At 40.1% G+C, this 22,329-nt stretch overlaps 2 protein-coding genes across 4 annotated transcripts in view; both read right to left on the reverse strand.

Annotated features, from left to right (window-relative positions):
* Nucleotides 1–5,182: 5,182 nt before the first annotated feature.
* On the reverse strand, nt 5,183–13,520 carry LOC103129196 (ras-related protein Rab-18). 2 transcript variants are annotated; one of them, XR_001659906.1, is made up of 8 exons: nt 13,324–13,520; nt 11,005–11,060; nt 8,908–8,969; nt 8,662–8,734; nt 7,625–7,743; nt 6,769–6,835; nt 6,407–6,631; nt 5,183–6,374 (listed from the first exon to the last, which is right to left on the reverse strand). XR_001659906.1 is itself a non-coding variant. In XM_007540186.2 (7 exons), the coding sequence occupies exons 1-7, from the start codon at nt 13,389–13,391 to the stop codon at nt 6,462–6,464; spliced, it is 615 nt and encodes a 204-aa protein (XP_007540248.1). In that variant the 5' UTR covers nt 13,392–13,520; the 3' UTR covers nt 5,183–6,461. The 2 variants fall into 2 exon arrangements, 1 of the variants encoding a protein (XP_007540248.1); XM_007540186.2 differs by having other exon boundaries at nt 5,183–6,631.
* Nucleotides 13,521–14,947: 1,427 nt separating this feature from the next.
* LOC103129198 (integrin beta-1) overlaps nt 14,948–22,329 on the reverse strand; it is a 32,018-nt gene continuing 24,636 nt past the window's right edge. Inside the window, exons 11-17 of one of the 2 annotated variants that reach the window (XM_007540187.2) lie at nt 21,932–22,134; nt 21,576–21,814; nt 20,428–20,650; nt 19,763–19,998; nt 19,507–19,673; nt 17,755–17,832; nt 14,948–16,008 (exon numbers count right to left, since the gene is read on the reverse strand). In XM_007540187.2, coding sequence (XP_007540249.1) covers nt 17,755–17,832; nt 19,507–19,673; nt 19,763–19,998; nt 20,428–20,650; nt 21,576–21,814; nt 21,932–22,134 — 1,146 coding nt within the window. In that variant the 3' untranslated portion in view covers nt 14,948–16,008. The remainder of the gene's footprint in view (nt 16,009–17,754; nt 17,833–19,506; nt 19,674–19,762; nt 19,999–20,427; nt 20,651–21,575; nt 21,815–21,931; nt 22,135–22,329) is intronic. The other variant, XM_007540188.2, reaches the window with a different exon arrangement.

The following is a 22,329-nucleotide window of genomic DNA, read 5'->3' on the forward strand; positions in this document are numbered from 1 at the left end:
ATATAATAAGAAGATGCTTTTTATTCTCATGCTGCGTCCCTCATCTGCTCTGCTTTTTGCTCTGTATACTCTATCTTTTTTGGAGCCTCTGTTTGAACATGTTTCAAATTGCAAATTCAATCCAAATTGAGTATGGATCTGGTCTCAGTGAGAAGATTGGGCAAAGGACAGACCTCTTGCCTCAATGGGACATTTGCTTCTAGATACATGATGGATTCCTGGGAGAAGGAAAACCCTGAGTCTGTCCATATTGTTGGTTTGCCAACGTTTAAAATGCACATAATTGAATTTTGGATAACAGGATTTCTGCTTTTTGGACCTGGCAGGTACCTCGCATATCTTGAAATTTGGGAAATGTTGGCAGCTATTCTGGCCATTGAGAGTTTGATCAGTTTGTACAACAAAATGCCTTGCTGTGAACACTCAGACTCAGATGCTGTGTGGACAAAACCAGACAGGAAGTGATTCTTGTTGAGAACCACAGCTTGCCAGCAAGTTCCTGAAACTTGCTGGCAAGAAGGAACAGAACTTGGAGAATTTGCAAGCTCAGCTCGGCGAGATTGATCATCAGTTTGGTTGTCTGGAGTCGCCTTTGAAATGTAACAGTAAGACTTTTGGGCAGAAGGGTAACTTAACAGAGTTAGCCTGATCCAAAATAAATTGTCAATCAAAATCAATCAATCAAATTTGATTTGTATAGCACAATTCAGCAGCAAGGCATTTCAACGTGCTTTACTATAAACACAGAAACACAGAATCATGCAACATAGAATCAACAATCAGAGCATTATTAAATTTGTAATTGATTACGTTTCAAATCCAACTCTAAACAGGTGGGTTTTTAGTCGAGATTTTCTGGAAGTTTGTTCCAGATTTGTGGTGCATAGAAACAGAATGCTGCTTCTCCTCGTTTGGTTCTGGTTCTGGGGATGCAGAGCAGACCAGAACCAGAAGATCTGAGGGGTCTAGACAGTTGGTACAGCAATAACAGATCTTTAATGTATTGTGGTGCTAAACCGTTTAGTGATTTATAAACTAACAGTATTTTAAAGTGGTTTTGTCATCTGAATCTGGCTCCCCTGTGTCAGTCATGGAAGGCTGGCTATCTTAAATTATCCTGGATGCTATGAACAAGATGCTCTTCTCCCACTACCTGCTCGTTTCCCCATGATATTTATGGACCTGAATCAGAGCTCTACCCAGGTCAGCTGATGACTGCTCTATCACTTATCAAGTACTATGGCTGGGGGGGCATTGACACTGACTTACTTGCAAACACTCTTGAGAATATCTATAAACACACACTGTAAACTCACTGCCTTTGCCGCCCCCGTCCCTCATCATGTCCCTGTACTGCAGCCTCGGCTGCTGCAATGAACCAGGTAGCTGCGTCGCTAACTTGGGCTTCCTGTGCTGGGACCCACCCACCACATCACCCTCTTCTCTCTCACTTCTCCTGCTCCTGAACCACATGTTCTGTTTTTATGTTGGTAACATAAAAAACAACTTTTCATGTGCAGAGGTTTGTGACAACCTGATACTCTGACTTTAGACAAACTTACAGCATCATTCTTCAGAGACACAATCAAACAGTAAAGCATGGATCATTTTAAAATTGGTAATAGTATTTCCTACCATCATAATGTTAAAATACAAGTAGTACATGACTGAACACCGAAATGAATTTGCAGTATTTTAATGTAGGGTGAAAAAAGACCAAAACAGGCAGATAAGAAGGTGGATTCAATGACAAACACTCTGGTTTCTGATAGGTGTGAAGCACCAGGCTTAACTAATTATGAAAGAAAAAACAGATATACAAAAAGCAGAGGTCTTAATTCAAACCTCAGACTGAAGAACTTTCGGCCTCCAAGTCACTTAAGCTGGTTCTTTTAAATACCAGATCTCTCTGTGCTAAAACTCTATGAATAATGATTTCATCATATTGATGTTTTATTTCTGACAGAAACATGGTTGAATGACAATAATGAACCAATTGTACTAATTGAATAACGCCTCCTACCTATAATTTTTTAAGTGATTAGAAAACATAAAAAAGGAGGAGGTGTGGCTTCTATATTTAAGAATACTGGTAAAATCTCTTTGGGTCATTTCACCTCTTTTGAATATCTGGAAATTGGGGTAAAAGGCCACAAACGAACTTTGACACTAACTTTATGCAAAACTCCAACATATGAGGAAAATTTCTTTACGGACTAGAATGAGCTTTTATCTCTCATATGTATTGATTACGATTGTTTGATAATTGTCGGTGATTTCAACATTCATGTTGACAACCCCCAAGACCGAGGGGCAAAAATGCTGTTTAATATATTAGAGAGTTTTGGTTTAACACAACATGTCAAACAAGCAACACACACTCATGGACACACACTGGACCTGGTTATCAGTAAAGGTGTGAATATTTCCAATGTCTCCGTAACTGATGTCACCCTGTTGGATCACTTTGCTGTTATCTTTGAATGTTCTCTATCTGTTAACCCACTTGGACAAACAGCTACTATCACAAAACGTACTTTCACAGAAAACACAGCAGAAACATTTAATCAAATCTACTCTTCTTCCTCACCATTAAGCTACAATGGCATAGATAAGTTGGTAGATGATTTTGAGTGTAAAGTCTTAAATATCTGTAATGTCTTAAAGAACAGAGGAGGCTCCGGCCATTTCCGTATCTCTTTATTGTTGTGCTAGACCCGAAGTCACCACAGAGTGCCAGCTTGCACAAGGACTGTACCAACTCAGGTAAACTGGGGAGGAGGAATACACCACAGTTTACTTCACAACTCTGATATTTGCACCCGCAGACTGAGACCCTGGACGGTTCGAGCCCACAGCAGAAAGACCCTTTATTATGTGTTTCCAGTGAGCTGCCTCCAACATGAAGGGTGCTTCATAGATAAAATTGATTGAATGATTGATTAATTGAAATAAAACCAAGTTTTTATATAACAATGTTTATCAGTCTCTCATCATGCTGAGCAACCATTTTATCCATCTCTTCATCACATCGTTTCCTCGTTCCTCTACAGGTGGAGACTCATTTTCATCATTCCAGTTAAACTGGGAATGTCTGAGAGACACGAGAAACCAAATCAACACCTTTCAAAGGTTTTAAACTCAGAAGCCCAAATGTTTTTATGTTTGACATATAAACTAATCTCCATCTTATTTTCACATCAAAATGAAGGCGCCCCTACAGTTACATAGTCTCCTTGAAATATTTTCAACCTGTCATGAAAACCTGACTGGAGGACTAAAAAGCAGACAGCAATATGCAATGTTTCAGTCAAATCCTGTTAATAATCTAAAACTAATCTTGTCCAAACACAATCTGGAGATAATGTTTGTTTTTTGCTCTTTTCACAGCTTCACCAGGTTACCACAGTTCACTTTATGCTGGGACAGGTCAGACTTGCTGCTGCACATCTTTTAACGGGTACAAGAAAACATAAACACATCTTACCGGTTCTCGCTGCCAGTACACTAAAGAATTTAGTTTAGTTTTGCTTTCCCTTACCTCTCTGAATTGCTCCATCCTTATGTCTAACAAAAAGACCATTGTCTTTTAGTTTTCCCAATATGTAGCTTGAAGCTCAGAGGAGACGTGGCCTTTTCTGTTCTCACTTCAAAATTGAGGAACAAGTTGCCATTGAAAACTAGACAAACTTCTTCTGACAATATTTTCTAAGTTTCTCTTAAAAACACACTTGTTTACAGTGGCTTACGACAAAAAGTGAGTTAGTTGGTTGATTTCAGTTTTATTTTTCAGTAGTCTTTTATGTTGTTAAATATTTTTTCCACAACTATTCAATCAAAAGAAAAATCATGTCAAATTAAAAAAAATAAAATAGTGGTCAAACTTTTGAATTTCCAAAGACATTTTTGTTTCAAACAAAAAAAAAACTTATCTCAATCAAAAAAAAAAAAAAACTGTGGTTGAAACTTTTTAAATTCTACAATTTTAACTTCATACACAAGGAAACCACATTGCAGCCGTCCAGATTACAGATACATGATTCTGTTGCTTTATATATTTTAGACATTTGCTGCGACAGCAGACACAGTCTTTGACTTATTAACCTTGAATGATGCACATCCCTTTCCAAGCTGTGACAGGGTGATTTAGGGCCGCATTGGTGTAAATGATTTAGATGGATTACAGTCTGGGACCCCTGGGCTCTGTTTAAACATTTGTCTTTGCTCTGAGGACAGAGGAATGCAGCGCGCGTTGTGTGATCAAAACCCAACGTCTAACGGCGACATTTCCAGCACAGCAACGACGTCAGCAGAGCTATTTCTATGTCTGCCGACAACTTCTTACAGCTTACTCTCACTTCCCATAAAGGTCTTTATTATCAAAGGTCATATTTTCAACCGCAAATTTTACTTTATTTTGTTGGGGTTTTAAGTGACAGACCAGCAGAAAGTAGTGTGTCGTTGGGGAAGTGGACAGAAAACGTGTCGGACTCAGTTTTGTTTTGAAGTGCATAGATGCAAGATTACCCTGAAGCTGTGATGTTGTCCTTCCTCTGTATAAATATGGGAACAAAAAGTGAAAACCATAATTATTCCTTCCGAGTGTTGGTCTGTCACATAAAATCCCAATAAAACAAAGTAGTAATGTGACAGAACACAGTAACGAATACGACTTCATTGATTTCCATTTGTTAACAAGCTACTTCAACCAAAACGTTAATAGCAGACAGAATTTATTTTAAAAAGTGATCATTTAAATATGACAAAAATGTAATTAATACATTAAATGAGTGGAAATATGTTGAGTCAAAAATACTTTGATCCCAAAGATAAATTAAATGTAACTCATTAAATAGTAAATCTATAAATGAGTCCAGAGCAAACTTAGAACTATATGAAGCTAAATTGGGGCCGTAAAGTTTGTTGAAACAAAAGGTAAAAACAAAAAAACCTAATCCATACGTATATATATGTGTGTGTGTGTGTGTGAGAAACTGAAAAATACCTTAATTTGGAAAATGGTTTATCGTTTTCAGTTTAATTTTTTTTCCTTTGAGCAAACTTTTTGGCCCCAATTTAGCTCCAAAAACTTGATTGAAAGTCAATGTTCATGGAGTGGGAATATTTTTAAATGCATTTGTAAGAACGTGGCATTTTTTTTTTATTAATTGAAATCAAGATATTCACTTCAAAAAGGAATTTTATTAAGTTTAATACACTGGGCGGATTAAAGTCAGATATGTGTACATTCAGCTTTACAATTCTTACATGAATTACCCCATTAAAGTCCTAAAATGTACAATTTACAAGGTTTTACATGGTTCAACTTGTTTCTAACCACAAAAAATAAAATAAACAGTGGTTTTATTTTGAGAAGTACATAAAAATCTAATTCAATTATATTTAGCTGATCTAAATTCAAACGCTCATGTATGAAGCATTAATATAAGTTAAAATCTTTATAACAAAACGGTCCGAGAGGACTATTTCCCAAGACGGACAAAGACGAAGACAAAGAATGGCACACACAAACATGCAAACATAAACTGGTTTAAAAACCGCGTCCTGTGTACAGATCCCAGTCAGGACACCGAACGCATCGGGAAGGAAAAGATACCGGCATTCAAACGCAACGTGTTCAGAGTCTGAACGGGTTTTCTCAGACACCGTCGCCTCAACGGTGTCACTTTAATACTTCCAGATTGTGTAGAAACACAATCTGAACACTTTATGTCTCCGCACTGCTAACACTTCTGATGTCATCCGTCTTGTGAGTCTTTCTCCTCCTTCAGCGGTGCCCGCCTCTTTTGATTTATGCGCTCTTCAAAAACAAAGCAAAGGGTTACAGTCCAATTCAATAACAGAAAGTAAAACGGCATTTCCAACACTGAAGTAAAACGAGGCAGCTGTGCGGACGACGCATGCTCCGAGCCAGAAGCGATACATCGACGGAGTCTGTGAGGAAGAGGAGAAGGACGAAGAGGAGGGGGCAGGATGAAGCACATCCCGGTAAAATGCTTCAGAGAAGTCGGGCCAGCATCGATATGGATGCGGTTGCTAAGGCAATGAGCTCTTAGGACAGAAAACAGCATGCTGGAGGCCGAGAACCCTGGTTCCCTCCGATCACACAGAGACTGAGAATAAAGATGTCTGACGAACTTTGGCTTCCACTTTTCGAGTTACTTTGACTAAAAAAAAACCCAGCTTGAAATAGAAGCAGAGACTTTGAACGAGGTCCTAAAAGATAAACAAAAAAACAGCAGGAAGAAAAAAAAAGCCTGACTCATTTAAATTGAGACTGAGCTGCGCAGCATCTTTTCTAATTGTGCAAAACTAGTGTCTTAGTGGAAACGGTCGACCGTCTGGAGAGAGAGCTCAGCTCAGGACGAGAGACAGAGGGAGAGAGAGAGACGGGGTTTGGGGTGTAGATGTTAGCATGTGCTGCCGTCGCGTTGTGTGGTTTAAAGCATGGAGCAGTAGCCGCCGCAGGCTCCGCCCCCGGCGTCTTCGTCCGTCAGCTGCACTGCCCTGCCGTGGCCCTCGCTCTGCCACAGCCCAGGCGTCTGGATGATCTTCTCCACCAGCTCCTCAAACGCACACTGGACTCCGTCCTTCGTCTTTGCGCTGGCCTCTGCGTGGACGGGGGACAGAGTTAGACGGCATGGACCAAAAGGACAGAGACAAGATGACTTGGAAAAGCAGCTTCCCTCGTGTGATATTCGGCTCTACCTCATACGCTCGCCAGGTCTGAGTAGAGAACTCGCTTACCGATGAAAAGCATGGAATGTTTTCTTGCAAACTTCAGCCCTTCGGCTCGGTCTACGTCGTGGTTATCCTAAAACAGGAAAGACGTCTTAGCTTCGTTTAAACCAGTTAATAAAGTCTGACTACTAACTGAACTAGAGATGCACTGATCCAGTATTAAAGGGGTATGTAACATTGACTTTTTTGTGGCGTTGCATCATGTTGTAATGTCAACAAAATCATATCTGGAATGTTATGCTTGAGAAATCCTTTAATCTACCGTGGCAACCACTTAGCTGTGCAAAATGCCTGGGTGGACCTAGCCCCGCCTTCGAGGCTCGAAGCTGCAGTTTTAAAGCTTTCAAACTTCCATCTTACAGAGCAGCCGTCCCCTTTGACTCAACTCCAGACTAGCCAGCAGCAATTAGCACCTGGAGGAGCTGAGCACCTGCTGAGCTCATCATAGGAGCCACGTTTCAGTGTAACGGAGGAAAAGAAATTGTTACTGTGTTAACAGAGGAGCCCTGTCGTGATGATTGCCTGAAGGCAGAGTTTCTTAAAGAGACAGAGGCCCAATTGCAAGGTGTTACATTACAAAGTCAAATTTCTTGCATTATATTTGACAACTATTCCATTTTTCTAACAACGTGGCTGGAAACACAATACTACCCCTTTACTATCTGTATCAGCCCGGATATTGAAAAAAAAAAAAAATTGTATGTTGGCATTTTAAGCCAATCCAGCACTGATTTTCCGTATGGGACCTGTATTTTTAAAAAGTTGTGTATCGGTGCATCCCTACGTAAAACATTCGGCGGATTTTTAATAAACACTTCCTGTCAGGCTTGAACGTAGAAACGGTCGCGTCCGACCCGCTCACCTTATCGATTTTGTTTCCGACGAGCATCTTGACGAGGTCGTTCCTGGTGCAGTAGGTCTCCAGCTCATTGAGCCAGTTGTCCAGCTTGGTGAAGGTCTCTCGTCTCGTCACGTCGTACACTGCGGGTGATCAGAAAATAATGATAATAAAAAAACTGAAGCTCAGACCAACACGTCTCCAGTTAATAACTTAAACATTCTTCAAAACATGCTGGATGTTTAGTAGAGGCCTTGAGTCTGAAAGGTAATCACTGCAAATTAGTGATGCACAGATCTGAGAATCTGACATTAATATTATTGATTACTACAGATTATTACCAATAATATTTATGTTTTATTACACTTACAACACCTTGACAAAATAATACCACTGATTTCACCAGTGCTTTTCCACTTCAGTTAAACTACCCACAATTCTTTGCTGTATCACTTTCTCTGACACATGTATATACAGTAGTTTCCAAACTTCTCTCCACCTTTAAACGGATGTTTATCAAGTGAAATCAAACTGAAAAACATATATTTGAGTTAGAAAGGGGGAAACAAGCTAACACTGAATTGAAAGATGCTGTAAAAAAAAGTATCTTTTGATTCAGTAGCAGCACACCTCACAAACATTCAGTCAGATTTCTTTCTGAACTTTAGTGAGTTGATTCCCAAACATCATATTTTGTATTAGGTTTGCTGCATGACACATTTTGTGTAAAAGAGAATTCAAAATGCTTTAGAGAAAAATGTCAAGAGTTTGAAAACACATGCATAAATCAAACAAGATAAAAGAAATGGAATACAAGAAGAAACAAAATTGTCAAATTAAATTAGAAAAAAAAATTTGATAAAATACTGTCAGTGAGCACTGTTGACTCAGGTTTTTATTTTTATTTTATTTTATTAGATGTCATTTTGCAAGGCCAAGAAGAACTGTTTTCACCTTGTATTTAAAAATGGTCTAACAGTGGGATTCTACATTTTCCTGACCTTAAAGTAAAAAAAAAAAAAAAAAATTCTTTTTTTTTTTAAAGATGGTAGTTCACCTACCCAGGATGACTCCCTGGGCGCCGCGGTAGTAACTCGGTGTTAGGGTTCGAAAGCGCTCCTGTCCTGCAGTGTCCTGCAAAACAAAAAGCCATGCAAGGTTACAGAGTCTAGACAAGACATTCCTGATGCACAAGTGCCATCTTGTGGCAACTTAAAGGAACAGCAATCACACAGACAGGTTTGGTTCTCGTTTCTAATAGTAAAGAAATGAATGCCGTTAATCTAAATGTGAACATTTGAACTCACCCATATCGCCAGCTTTGCCTTGTTTCCATCCACTGATATGGTCTTCACCTTGAAGTCGACACCTACATGCAGCAGAAATTCAGACAATTGGTCAAATCGCCGTGGTTACCTCATGCTCCAGTGTGATGACTCTCACAGGTTTTAATCCATCAGTGCCAAGAATATCACATCCAGCAGACAGATTGCAATCGTCACTGGGAGTCTGCCAAGACACAAAGAACCGCAAACTGTCTCCAAACCCCCGGTAACCCCCGGTAACCGGGCCCGTCCCACGTCTTTTAGATAAACGACGCTGTGACGGAGTATCCAAACGCCACACTGGGGGGACAGAGTGCTTTTTGTGTCTTAAACTCGAAACAATGGGAGTCTGTGCTGAAAACCGAGGAAGAACCAAATGCAACCAGCTGTCAAACGGCTCAGAGAATATTCAAGCCCAAAAACCCTAACAGGCCTATACGTCAGCGTGAACAAAGCAGAACACAGAAGAGTTAAGTCACTTCGGTGTCTCGGAGCATGGAGGGCTAATAAACGTAGAATAAAACCTAAAAATAAAAAAAAAGTGAATCTGAAACTACTCTGTAGCTCCACGTTGCAGGTTCATCCACCAGCGAACCTACAGACCGAGTGTTGACGTCGTAAAGCGTTTATATGGTGCATTCTTAGAAAGAACATTAGATCAGACAAAGTAAACAGGAAATCATGGAGGAATTTAAACTCTCTTCCAGTCTGACTCTTCACCGGTCTGACTCGTTACACAATCTGACGTGTGTTTCCCTGTCAAACATCCAGGAAAGCATCTGTTTGCAATCGCCCTACACAATGAGACGCCAAAACGGTGGAGGTCGAAGCGAGGTCGATCTGTGTCGGCCGAGACGGCAGAAATGTTTATCGTCTTTTGTGGAATGGATGTAAAGATCTGGTTTCAACTGTGAAAACAGGACTCTTATTTTGGTGAAAGGAAAGAACTAGATTTCTCTCACTGCTTTGAAATTCTCTATATGGCAGCATTTGGGAGAACTGGATACAAACAAAAAAACCATAAGTGATTATTTTGAAAGGTTCAGTGTTGAGTACTCTGTTGGGCTAAAAAAGGAAGTAGTGGGCAAAGAAGGAGTTTTTCTGAAAATGTTGTAATTTAAAGGGGCAGTATTATGCAAAATCAACTTTTTTTTTTAGCTTTACATCATTAAAAACATACCTTGATTCTTTCATGCAAATTTGAGAAATCCTTGAATCTCCCTCAGCAATCTTTAGGAATGGTTGTCAAGGGAGATTCAAGGACCTTTAAAGCCTTGGTCTCAGCAAGAGTCAAATCCGTTGAGCTCATCATACAAACTACTTCTCAGTCCAACGCTCCTAAGAACAGTTGTAAACGGCATAATGGAGAAATAATGTGATGACTTTCTGAAAGTAGAGCATTGGAAAGAGTAGGAGCTTCTTAAAGAGGCAGAGCCCCAATTTCAAGGTGTCAAATTGTAAAATCATTTTTCTTAAGTCATATTTGACTTAAAAAAAAGTTTAAGTCAAATATGGCAATTTTATTATTTAAATCTTTAAATATGAGACAGTTTTTATAAGTTTTTGTTAGAAAAACTGGTACCTTCAGTTTCGCCAAGAACTGAAGATAACATAGTTACTTATAAAATAGTGCCTGAAAAATACATAATGCCGCCACTTTAAACGTCATTTTAAGCTAGCACATCACCCAGACTACATGATTTAAAAAACAGAACTTGATAATGGTCTCTATGTATTCCGGTTTGTCCTTCACAAACTGCTTCATCTGGGTCGTCGTGACATTTTATCTCTTCTCATATATAACTCAAACATTTCACTGCTGCCAGATGAATTACAACTAAACATCTTTGAGAGAAGAGCTTGACTAAAAACATGCAAACAACAAAAAAATGTCACTTTATGTCTAATCTGAGAGGATGGGTATATGAGAACGTGCTTATTAGAGGGGACATTTTTCTCTTGAACATGTCGCAACAAAAGTGGGGAGACTTCAGGTTTGTTTCAATTCTTCAAACCCAATATTATGTGCGGTTCTGCAGCGGGAGCAGAAACTCTGACAGACGTGGCGTCTTAACTCACCTATCGTCGCCGACTGCTCCGGGTCAAACGTGTCATCTGTGAAGCGTAGGAGAAGGCTGTTGGTGGGAAAACAGGAAGTTAAGTTCACATCTTGTTATGACTCACTGCTTCTTTATCCCTTCATGATTCAGCTCTGGACAGCACTTCCTGTTTCCTGGCTCAAATATCCACCAACCTCGTCTTTGTCTCTATTGATTACCTCGCCCTTCACTTACATCACTCACTCACTCGCTCGCTCGCGCACACACGCACACACGCACACACACACACACACACACACACACGCTTCAGATGATGTCACCGCTACACATGAGCCAGGAGGACAGAGATCACTTCCCAACGGTGACTGATAAAGTTCAAAGTCCTTCTTCAGAAGCCTGATGAGGAGGCTCGCTTCTGACCTCTGACCCCAGCAGAACTCTCTGGGATGCCCCTATGTAGGGCGACAAACAGCACTAAGTGTTTACTGTGTAAGAGGGAAGGAGCTGTGCTGTGGAAATTACTGGTTCTAGGAAAAATCAAATGCGCATCCTTCCTGCCAAGCGGACATCTTCCTGACGATCGGAAGCAATCACATAAAACAAATCCGCTCGCTTCCCCCGTCCTAATGACACTACCTCGGCTTGGGATTATCATTATCATTATTGTGACATCTGAAACTAATCCTGAGCTGAACTTGTTTGTTTTAGCAAACAAAGGCCCACTGTAACCGATGACACCAAATAGCTTCGTGGAAACGCTGCCATTGGTCTGAACGACGAGCTAACAATCAGCGTGCAGAGCAAACCCTTCTGATGCCTGGGAACATAAGCAGACATACAGTATCAGGGAGGCGGGTGGGAGATATGGACGTAACGTTTTAGCACAGCAATTTGTTGTAATATTGTAACGATAAGAACCATTTAGTACTTTTGTTTTTTCAGGTAACTGTGGAGCTGTGACTCCATGACGTAGCATTCACAGCCCCAAAGACAAGTAATGCTCTTGAGAAACATTTACATTTAAAATATGCTTCTTTAGGACACCAGTTTCATAAAGAAGTGGGATTTATATCAATAGAAACAAACGCAGTCACTGCATTTAATCATATTTTCAAGTTATTTGGTGTTCATTGATCATAGAGTGGAGAAAATATAGCAATAAAAACCTGACAGTGTTAGGTGTTTTTAAACATTAGAAATTTCAGTTTTTTTTTAACTAATTAATTGGAATTTATTGTGACAATGATAAATCAAAAATCTTGATAAATGATAAACAACGCAATAAATATTAACTGCTACTCGTGGATTCGTCTGCAGTAACGAGCGCCTTTAAATTACCCATCCATCTACATTACAACGCTCCTTTTTGGTCCTGTTTAGGAATTAAAGTCAAAATAATTGCATACCAACTGTAATTACATATTACGGTATTTTTGCTTCAGTAGAAAAAGTATTATAATTGTCGGTGTTCTTGTTATAAAAGCAATTAGAGCAATTTTGTTTACAATTGTGCGTAAATAAAATGGTTTTGTGCAAGAAAAATCTCCCGTGAAGGCATGAAAGATGAACAATGGGCCAAAAGGATGAGCGGCTGGGCTCAGAGGGAAGGAGTGGATCATCCATCCATCATCCAGGGAAGAACCGGACCTGCAGCTCCTCAAAACGAGTCATGACTCCGATTTAAGCCTCTTCTTCCAGGAGAGAAATTCTGATCCCAATTTGTGTTCCGCAAATATTTAACTTTACAAGCATTTTCCCCTTTCTGTTTACTCATTATCCGTGTTCCATGAATGGTCCTGGATGACATGCTGCGGTGACATTTAGCACTGAGTGGTTGGCAGCGCAGGCTGCTCGTCTGGATCGCATTTATGACCACGGGCAGCAAACCCGAGCCAAGCTGCTTGGTGCGGGACTTAAACACTGACCAGGGTGTTTTTAGGAGGCAGTTGTTTAGCGTCATGGTAAAAACATGTGGCGGTGAAGAGAAGGTGAACTGGACTCCTGTGCGGTAACCTCATCCCGATTGCAACATCTTAAGGAGTGAACAAAGATGAGCTCACCCAGCAGCTAGCCGCTAATAGCTAGCCGCCAGCAGCTAACAGGAGGCTGCTACTGTTCTTTGGTGTTTATTAGCCCTGACAGCTTTGTAAGTAGTGCTAAAAATAAAAACAAACCCCGATGGAAAATGTTCCTTCAGGTTAAACTCAGCCCCACTGTCCTGTTTAGCATGTTTAGACGCCTTTAATAAAACAGACGCTAGCAGGCTGTAGCACTAGCCGACATCCAAGGCAGCGCTGATTCTTGCCATGTTCTTGACCCGAATAAAGCTTCGTCTTACCTGGACTTGCCAACGCCACTTTCACCGATGATTAAAATCTTCAGCGTCGTTAAGACGTCGTCTTCCATTTCCCCCTGCGAGGGCCTGTTTATCTCTTTGTAATTTCAAAAACAGAGAAAGAGAACTTGGCTCCTGGATACAGCTGGCTGGAAGCACAGATGGTTTGACTCGGTAAGACGTCTCACTCCAACCATATCCGGAGTGACTTGTTGGCACTTCCGGTTATCCAGCAGATTGCATAAGATAGAGCACATATGCGTACAGTCATGGAAAAGAAGACGTTTTTTTATTCTTTGGTTTTAGAAGTCGGAGCATAATGACATATGATGTGAATTTTACCAATTAATAGTAAAAAAAAACAAAAAAAAAAACACACACACACAATAAAACATATATAAATTTAAAAAAAGTTTTTTTAAAATGTCAGTGCCCCGTTTTTTTTTGTTTTTTTTTCTAAACAGCAGAATTTTTGGTCACATTACTTATCCTGAAGCAGCAGGATAAGTATAAACTGTTCCATGTCCATTTTCTGAAATGCTATGTTAGTTTCAAGCCAGTTGTAATGAGATGCACTTCTTCCAACAACTTCCACTCTTGATTTATGAGTCCACAAGATATTTTCCCTCAAATCTTTGAGATCAAGATGTTTTTGGCTTTACTGGAGTTAATTTATGAGCTTTTTAAAAATTTTTCCTTGGAACTCTCAATGGGAATAGTTGCCCAGTCTCTGTCTTGTTGTTGAATCATTAACGCTGAGGTCTGCGATGCTTTAGATGTTATTCCTGGTTTTCAGTGGATGTCTTGGAATAATCACCACTGTTCTATGTTTATTTTTTGTAGCTGATGGCTCGTTCTGTGGTTTGCTGCAGTCCCAAACCTTAGAGTTGGACATGTAGTCTGAAAAATATCACTGACTTTGTTCCTCATCTGTTCTTGAATTTCTCTAAATTGGGAGATTATCTGTTGCTTTTTGACAGCTTTAAACCTACGTCCTGTTGTAAATGTCTGCCAAAAACAGCACATTTTGAGAATGGTCTCAGAAATTTTCTACACAAAACCTCTAAAATTTCTGAACTCCAAAAGTAAAAAATATCTGAAAGAAAAAAAAAATCTGAAATTTTGAGATTGAACTCAAGAAATTTTCTGGGAAAACGTTGAAATTTCCGATTCAGAGGCCAAAATGTTTCAACTTTCGAAAGTCTGACGATTTCCAAAAGTCGGAATATTTTTTGACTTTTTTGAAATTTTTTCTAGACAATTTATGAGACTAATCTAAACATTTCAGAGCTTTTTCTGTCAAATGTTTGACTTCTCAAATTCAGAAATGTCCTTGTTTTTTCTAGAAAATTTCTGAAATTCTTTTTAAAAAATCTTTGTGGAAATTTTACTATTTTATTTTTCTATCTAGAATGGCTGTAATATGCCATCATAGTATGCTGCACATTGTTCAGACAATACAAATTAATATTAGACCCTTACCAGTATAGCATGGTATAATAAGAATTGAATTCATTCAGAAAAATACATTTAAAAGTTTCCACTTTAATAAAGTGGACATAGTGTACAATGAAGAACTACTGTAATGGTGTTAAAGAGAACCACAAACTAGCCACACAGACAAAAACACCTTTTTTTTGGTATTTAATAAATATCTTGTGAACAGCACTGGGGAAAACATGGTAATAAAATAAAAAAAGGCACTTTAAAAGCAATATTTTTGAAAGGCCTGTGTGTTGTAGTTTAGAGGCATCTGGGTGTGAGCACACTTTGAGGTGATTCAGGTGACATCTTCAGTCATTCAGTGTGAATAATAACAAAACTGGCACAGAAACAAATCGATAAGAAAACACGTGGGACCTGAGGATTAAAAAAATTCATAAAAAAAGAAATGTGATTACATCAGAGCTGTATCTCAGAGCTGTATATAACTGCAGAGATTTTTTGATTGTTCAGCATTGCTGTGATGTCGTTTTAAACAAGTGGTATACAATCCCTTTGCGGTAGCACGCCATCTCAGCACTACAAATAAAATACTTCATATCTGTCTTGTGTTTTGACTTTTATAGTAGGTCAGCACTCTGCAAGAGTGCAAAACAAAAAACAAACAACTGAAATCATTTGCAAATTCAAAACTACATGTACAACTACTTTATTCGCTCCTATTGTCCAATTTGTTCTGAATTCTGCTCGACATTGTTCAGAATACCTTATTGCAATCGTTTTTCTAAATATACACAGACGCACGTGACACGAAGTGCAGCAACAGTGACGCGTTAAACAGGAGGCTTGACTGCTAAGAAGCACAAACTGGAGAAGTCTTTCTAAAGCCGTAGGCTCCGAATCGGACCAGTCCGTCAGCAGAAAACAAAACGCGACACTTGGAAGTATGTACAAAGACCGCATACTGTACATCAAAAATACGACACGTGGGGTATAAATTGTACGTGTTAGTAACAACAAACAGGACGCAGTGGCTGAGTGATACAATGCTACGACGAAGCAACAAAGACGAACGCACAAATTTTCCGCCACTCGCTCCCGCCGGACGCCGGACCGGCTGGTGTATGACTGCAGCTGTTGCAGAGATGGTGTCAGAGTTCAGGAAGGACCCCAGGGCCATCATTTGCCCTCGTACTTCGGATTGACCACAGTTGTGACAGCACTTTTGTAGATTGGATTTTCACCCTGGAGAGGACACAAAAATAACAGAGTTCAAATTCAAAACCCTCACAGCTTTGAAGACAGCTGAACAAGTAGAGCTCCTTAAAAAAGTTTTTTTTTTTTTTTTTGGAACGTTTTGTCATTTTTTACCACAAACTTCAAATCCCAATAACTTCAAGGTGTGTTATTGGGATTGTATGCAGTAAACCAATACAAAGTAGTAAATAGTTGAAAAGTGGAAGGAAAAGGACATAAAAGGGATGTGTATGCATTCAACACTGATTGAATGCATAGTTCTGGTGAAAGCTCAACTCTTGCCCCAGACTCAAGTCTTCTCAGGTCAGTCTGAAATAGTTGCTCACCCAGTTATCTACCTCCAAACATCTTCTGATCAACTCTGAACATTTTCACTGTCCCTCTGGATAAAAGCCTTTCCCACCATTCCCCAGCATGGGCCACAAAGTGATATTTTGGTCTCATCCGATTATGGTAGACTTATTCTTTCCTTCTAGGAAGGTTTTATTGTTGTAACTCTAATATAAACGTCAGCTTTATGGACATATTTCTAGGGTTTCACCAATTGCAGTTTTTTTTTGGCTGATCATCGATCTTTAAAAAGCCTGACCTGCCGATTCAGATACTCATTTGTTGACTGAAAAATCGCTAAATAAAGTGACCAAATTGCAAACTTGGCCACACTGGGGTGATTACTGTTAACCTGTTGTGCGGGTCGGTCAGTCAACCCTCTCACGGTGGAGCAAAAGAGGGCAGTGGCTGATTTTCAGACCCTTACCCAGGTAGATAAAAACCATAGAGAAGATCGGGTTCACATATGAGTATCGGCCAATCATCGATCTATCGGGGTGGATTTATGGGTTCACTCCTACATATTAAAATTTTTGGAGGATGGATTGACAAGGTTGGGATATAATTTTATACCTTAACTCTGCTTTAAAACTCCTGATAACTTCCTTGATAAACTGTCTAGTAAATTCCCTGATCTTCCCAGAGCAGCTGATTCTGTGATTAAGTCGGTGAACTCAATACCAACCAAGTACCTTTTTAAGGCAACTGGCTGTATGGAATTTTATTGTGAGGCATCGAGGTAAACTACCCACCACTTTTCAAAACTTTATTTGCCAAGAAATTTGAAGATTGTGTTTTCCTTACTTTCCACATTCTTTTTGTGCTCTACTTAGTCTTGGTCTAAAAGAGAAAAATCTCTTGAGGAAATATTAAAGTTTGTGGTTTTAATGTGGAAAAAAATGCAAAAAAGTTCAAGAGGCACAGATAATTTTGGAAATGTGCTGCAGTTTTAGTTTAAAAAAGAAAAAAAAAAAAAAAAAACGAACACACAAATTAGTCGCTGAATGTCAGTAGAGATCATCCCTTAATGAACACGTCTTGTATGCAGGTCACACTTTAAGGACATGCCAGACAGCCACTAAGCCTCATAAACACAATTATTCAAACACTTACCACATAATGCTTTAGTTAGACGTTTTTCATACCACCCAATATTTCCAAAGGTGAGTATTTTTTGCTGCATTGTTTTGTCACAGCACACTCATGCAGTCTTTTATAAACTGTAAATCCGAACAGGGATTTTACCCCTACTTCTGTAGCGGCTATGTTGTAAAAAAAAAGAAAAAAAAGAAAGAAATACAGAAAAAAAATAGAATGACAGAAGGAACTAAAGGCAGAGGACACACAGAAAAAAAAACACAGCCCATGCAGGAAGAACAAGAGGAGAGGAAAAGAAATACGAACTCAAAGGACAGCGCCTTTACGTCCATAGTTCGGGTTCTGGAACTGATTGATTGGACTCTTGTAAATTGGGTTTTCTTGCTACAGGTGGAGAATGAGGACAGAGGAGAGTTCACAAGGAACATCAGAACAGTAGAGAGGAATAAATAAAAAGCATACAGGGAGAAGAACAAGGTCAGGTGAGAGCAGAGGACGGAGGACAACGCAGCGCTCCCCGACGTCTTTCTAGAGAATGCCACGTCTGTCTGCCAACGTTTGAGCTATGGCCAGAGAGAGATGATTTTAACATTCAGTTTAACTTAAGAGTTACATGCAGAAAAAACAAAAAAAAACAAAAAACTAAGCTGATGACATCCTCAAATGACAAAGTTTTCCTGCCACTCATATAACTCCTACTGAATAACTGATCTGCTCTTTATGGATCCACCAGGCCAGTAGAAAGAACGGTAGAATACTGTGATCTACTGACTGGAAGATCCTGACCTCCACCGTTCTCTGTATGCTAACGCTACATTGCTGTCCTTTGACATCTGCCAACTTCACCTTTAGATGGTGACTATATTGCAGCGTGAATACCTTTGTAAAAACATAAAAAAATTAAAAAATAAATAATAAATAAAATGTCTGTTTCCTGGAATAATTTGCATTGAAATGAATTGTGAGAACTGGATAACTGGGGAGAAAAAAATTAATTTGTTAGTTAATAAACTGAGCTTAATGCACTTCTTGATAACTAGGACCAATTAGAATATATGAGTGAACTGAATTGAGCTGGTTTGTGTTGCTGTGTTCTGGCTTTCCTAAATCCCTTAAATCCTTGAATCCTTAGCACAATCAAACTATGATTATGCTGTAAATTTTTGTAGACATCCAGGTCACAATATGGTGTCAAAAGTGGGATTTCATCCTGCTGCTATCTTGCTTCTAGATGCATCGTAGCTGCATTTAGAATACATTTCAGACAGTCAGGTTGTGGGAATGAATACATTTGTAATTTGTTGAGAGGACATGATCAGCTGCTTTTGCTACAATATTTTCCTTGTTTTTCTAAAGGGGAACTTAAATACAATTATTGTCACTTAAATAAAATTAAAACCACACTTTTTGCCAAAAGAATATTTTTCTTTTCTTTTTTCTTTTTTTGCCTAAATCATCTTTCGGCAAAAAAAAAGTGGTGATTTTTTTTTTGGACAAAATCACTTTTTGTATAAAATGACTTAGGCCATTATTTTAGGAAGGTGAATACAATATCAAATTTTTCATGTTAATCTGAATTCAAATCAACTGTGATATAACCCTGCCACTAGGTGGCGGAGTATGACTTCATATGGTCCTGAGTAAATTCCTGCTTTGCCTCCTGTTGATCTTGGCTGCCATTGTGACATGAGGGAGGAAGCGGGGCGGGAAGAAGGCTTGGCCCCTCCCTGGAAAAAGTTTTGCTATGCACAGAGCACATAGCATTCCCAAAAAAGTCCACACTGACTCCCAACATTTTTCCTTCTTCGGTCGAGCCCTGTTCAAAAGCAACAAATTCAATCTGTCTTCACAGCTGCCAGAGCGCTCAGAGCAGGAGCGAGGGCGCTCGTAATGATATAAACACGGCAGTAAATCCCATCTGCTGCTAAGAACAACTGATTACCTTCCCTGTGAAGGAACAGAGCAACACAGAGGGCCGAGCTGCACCTGTTTTCCACATCTGACTCGCCTCTGCTAAAATGCTGGCCAAAAACGTCGGCGGGATTTCCAGACACCCACCGTATCCCACTTGGCGTTCATCTTCTCTTTCTCAAACTTGGCGAACTCCCTCCTGTCGTGGATGATCATCAGCAGCTTCCAGATGAGCAGCAGCGCCAAGCCGATCAGGACGATGCCGGCGACTACGCCCGCGACGATCGGGATGAGATCCGGGCCCTTGGGGCAGTCTGGAACGGGGCAGCAGAGTTAGGATCGCCAAACATGTCCGGCTAGGGCAACCTCTGTAATCGCTATGGGGGCTGGGGTCTGTGCTCACCCGGTTTATCCAACACGTAGACCACCTTCTCCGAGCTGTTGGTGACGGTGTACACGTAGTAGATCCAGCAGTCGTTGGCGTCCTTCTCCTTGCAGTGCGTGAGGGGGTAGGATTTGTCAGTGGGCTGGGGAAACTTGTCTTTGGTGTCCACTTTACGCATGGTGAAGTAATTGCATTCCTCCTCACATACGTCTTTCTTCACCCCGGTAAGAAACATCCGGCACTCCACGCAATCTCTGAAGAAAACCGCATTAATCATAGTAAAAACATGTTAAAAACGGATTGTTACAGAGTCTTTCTGGGAAGGGAAGGCAAACAAGGTGTAGCTAAATCATATCTGCCGTTCTATCTAATGTTTCGGTTCCCCTCACTGTCCTCCGCAGAGCCCTCTCTACTCTACATTCTAAATTCCTTCTCTATGTATTTCAACTCAGGGAATTCCTTTGTAAAAACTTTGTGCTTTAAAGTACAGATGCGCCCGTCCAATATTAATACCTGTGTTGGTCCTGATATTGAAAAGAACAGTGGATTGGTGCATCCCTACTGTTAAGAAGAAATTCTACCAGACCAAAAAGAAGAATTCAGTGTTCTTGACTTTGTGGATGGATTCAGTTGTGAACACAGAAACTTAAAGGAGGTTTTTATTCCACACAGTCATTCCTTACTTGTGTTCAGCACAGGCTGAAGGACAGGTGGGACACGTTTCGCACTTTGGGCCCTGGAATTTGAGGTCGTCGCACTTGCAGACGCCGCATTCGCAGCGTCCCCTGCCGTTGCAGATCTGCTTGTTGCTGGCCAAACACGTGCTCTCGTCCAGGGAACAGTCGCAGGCAGTTCCGTTCCACATGGGGTCACAGATGCACTTCCTGCACTCGCAGCGCCCGTGTCCTGAACAGCAGAGAGAACAGAGGGGAGAATGACGGAGCTCGTCTCAGCATGATGTATTATGGTCATATTTCTTACGACACAATTAGCGTCATTAAAAAAATAATAATAATAATTCTGCGACAATCAATCGATTCTGAGGTTCACAAATCAGAATTTTTAATTCCATTTCCAGTTCATGCCAGTTTCAGACAATTTTCACTTCTCTTTAAGAACAGAACTCAAAAGTTTTTTTTTTTTCTAAATTTCCTGCAATGAGCTGTTTTTATTTATCTATATTTAGGATCAGAGGCAATGTCATACAGTGACTTTATGAAGGAAGTTACTGTAAAACTAGATTTCAGAATTTTAAATGAAAGACATTTTAAACCAGAGTTGTCCAAAGCAGTAATGGGTGATATGGACTTAAAGTTTTGTTACTATATTTTGTTTTATTACTGTGATAACAATAAAAGTGACACCAACAAAACAGAAAACACCCAACCCGAATAAGTTGTGTATATAAGATCCTTTAATTGTTTTCCTCAAGAAAATATTATGTTTATTTTATTTCAGAGCAGGTAAACCTAAAACAAAAAAGTCATTCTTTTTATAACTTGGAGAAAAGAATTGTGGCCATTAAGTATTTCCATGACCGATTTTGGTCCATGTGGATAGAGTTTAGACATGTAAGTTGTAACCTAAAACATCATATAATGTTTTACTAATATTACTAACATCTAATGCTGAATACTGGGATGGTGTGTCAATGGCTGCATCAAACTATTAGAAAAGAGCAAAAATGATATTTTTGGTCATCTTTCGGTTCTTTTTCTGGTTAACGTTCAGTCAAGTTTCCAGGTTTCATGTGTTGCGCTCACTCACAGGAAAATGACTTGGCGTGACTCTTAAGATCACGAACGGCATCCTCTCCCCTCCACAGACTCACCTCCACAGAGCTTGTTTCCAGAGCGGTCGCAGTTGAAGTTGTCACACTCGCAGAACTGCCCGCTGTACCTCTCCTCCGGGTTCTCCCTGGCCTTGCACTCGCAGGTGCCGCACACGCATTCCCCGTTGTTGCTGCAGATGTCCGTGCCGTTGTCCTTGCGGCAGGTCCGGTCCATGTCCTCCGTGGACACTTCGTTGCTGCTGCACTCGCACTCCCTGCCCACGCGGCCCTCTTTGCACCTGAAGCAGAGGGTTAAGTGTCGCCAAGCGAACGGGGTTTCTTTAGACAACTGGAAGGGCAATTATGACCCAAAAAAAAAAAAAAAAAAAAAAAAGAGGTGTTGGAGGGATTCGTACCTGCAGGCTCCGCACTCGTAGGTCCCGTTCCCGTTGCTGCAGACCTGGCTGTTGTTGACAGCTTCGCTGTGGCAGTCGCACTCGCAGATGAAGTGGAGGATAATCTCCACCTCCTCTGTGAATCCCAGGGGCTTTATCTTTATAATCTCAGGACTGGTATTGTTTGGACAACCTTTAGAGGTGATGCTGATGTTAAAGTGGACCTGAGGGAACACAGGAGAAACGCTTATTCACTGATGTCAGACAAGCTGCTGGTGCCACTAGACATCTTAACTGACATGTTTGGGAAATCTTAATCTTAATTAATCTTCTTTTTCTTGAAAGGGCTGCAGGTTAATGCCTGAAAGACAGTCTTTAAAAAGCTGAAAAACCTTTATTTAACCAGCCACGTCGAATAA

Source organism: Poecilia formosa, unplaced genomic scaffold, assembly GCF_000485575.1.
Source record: "Poecilia formosa unplaced genomic scaffold, Poecilia_formosa-5.1.2 Scaffold523, whole genome shotgun sequence".
NCBI classification, from domain to species: Eukaryota; Metazoa; Chordata; class Actinopteri; order Cyprinodontiformes; family Poeciliidae; genus Poecilia; species Poecilia formosa.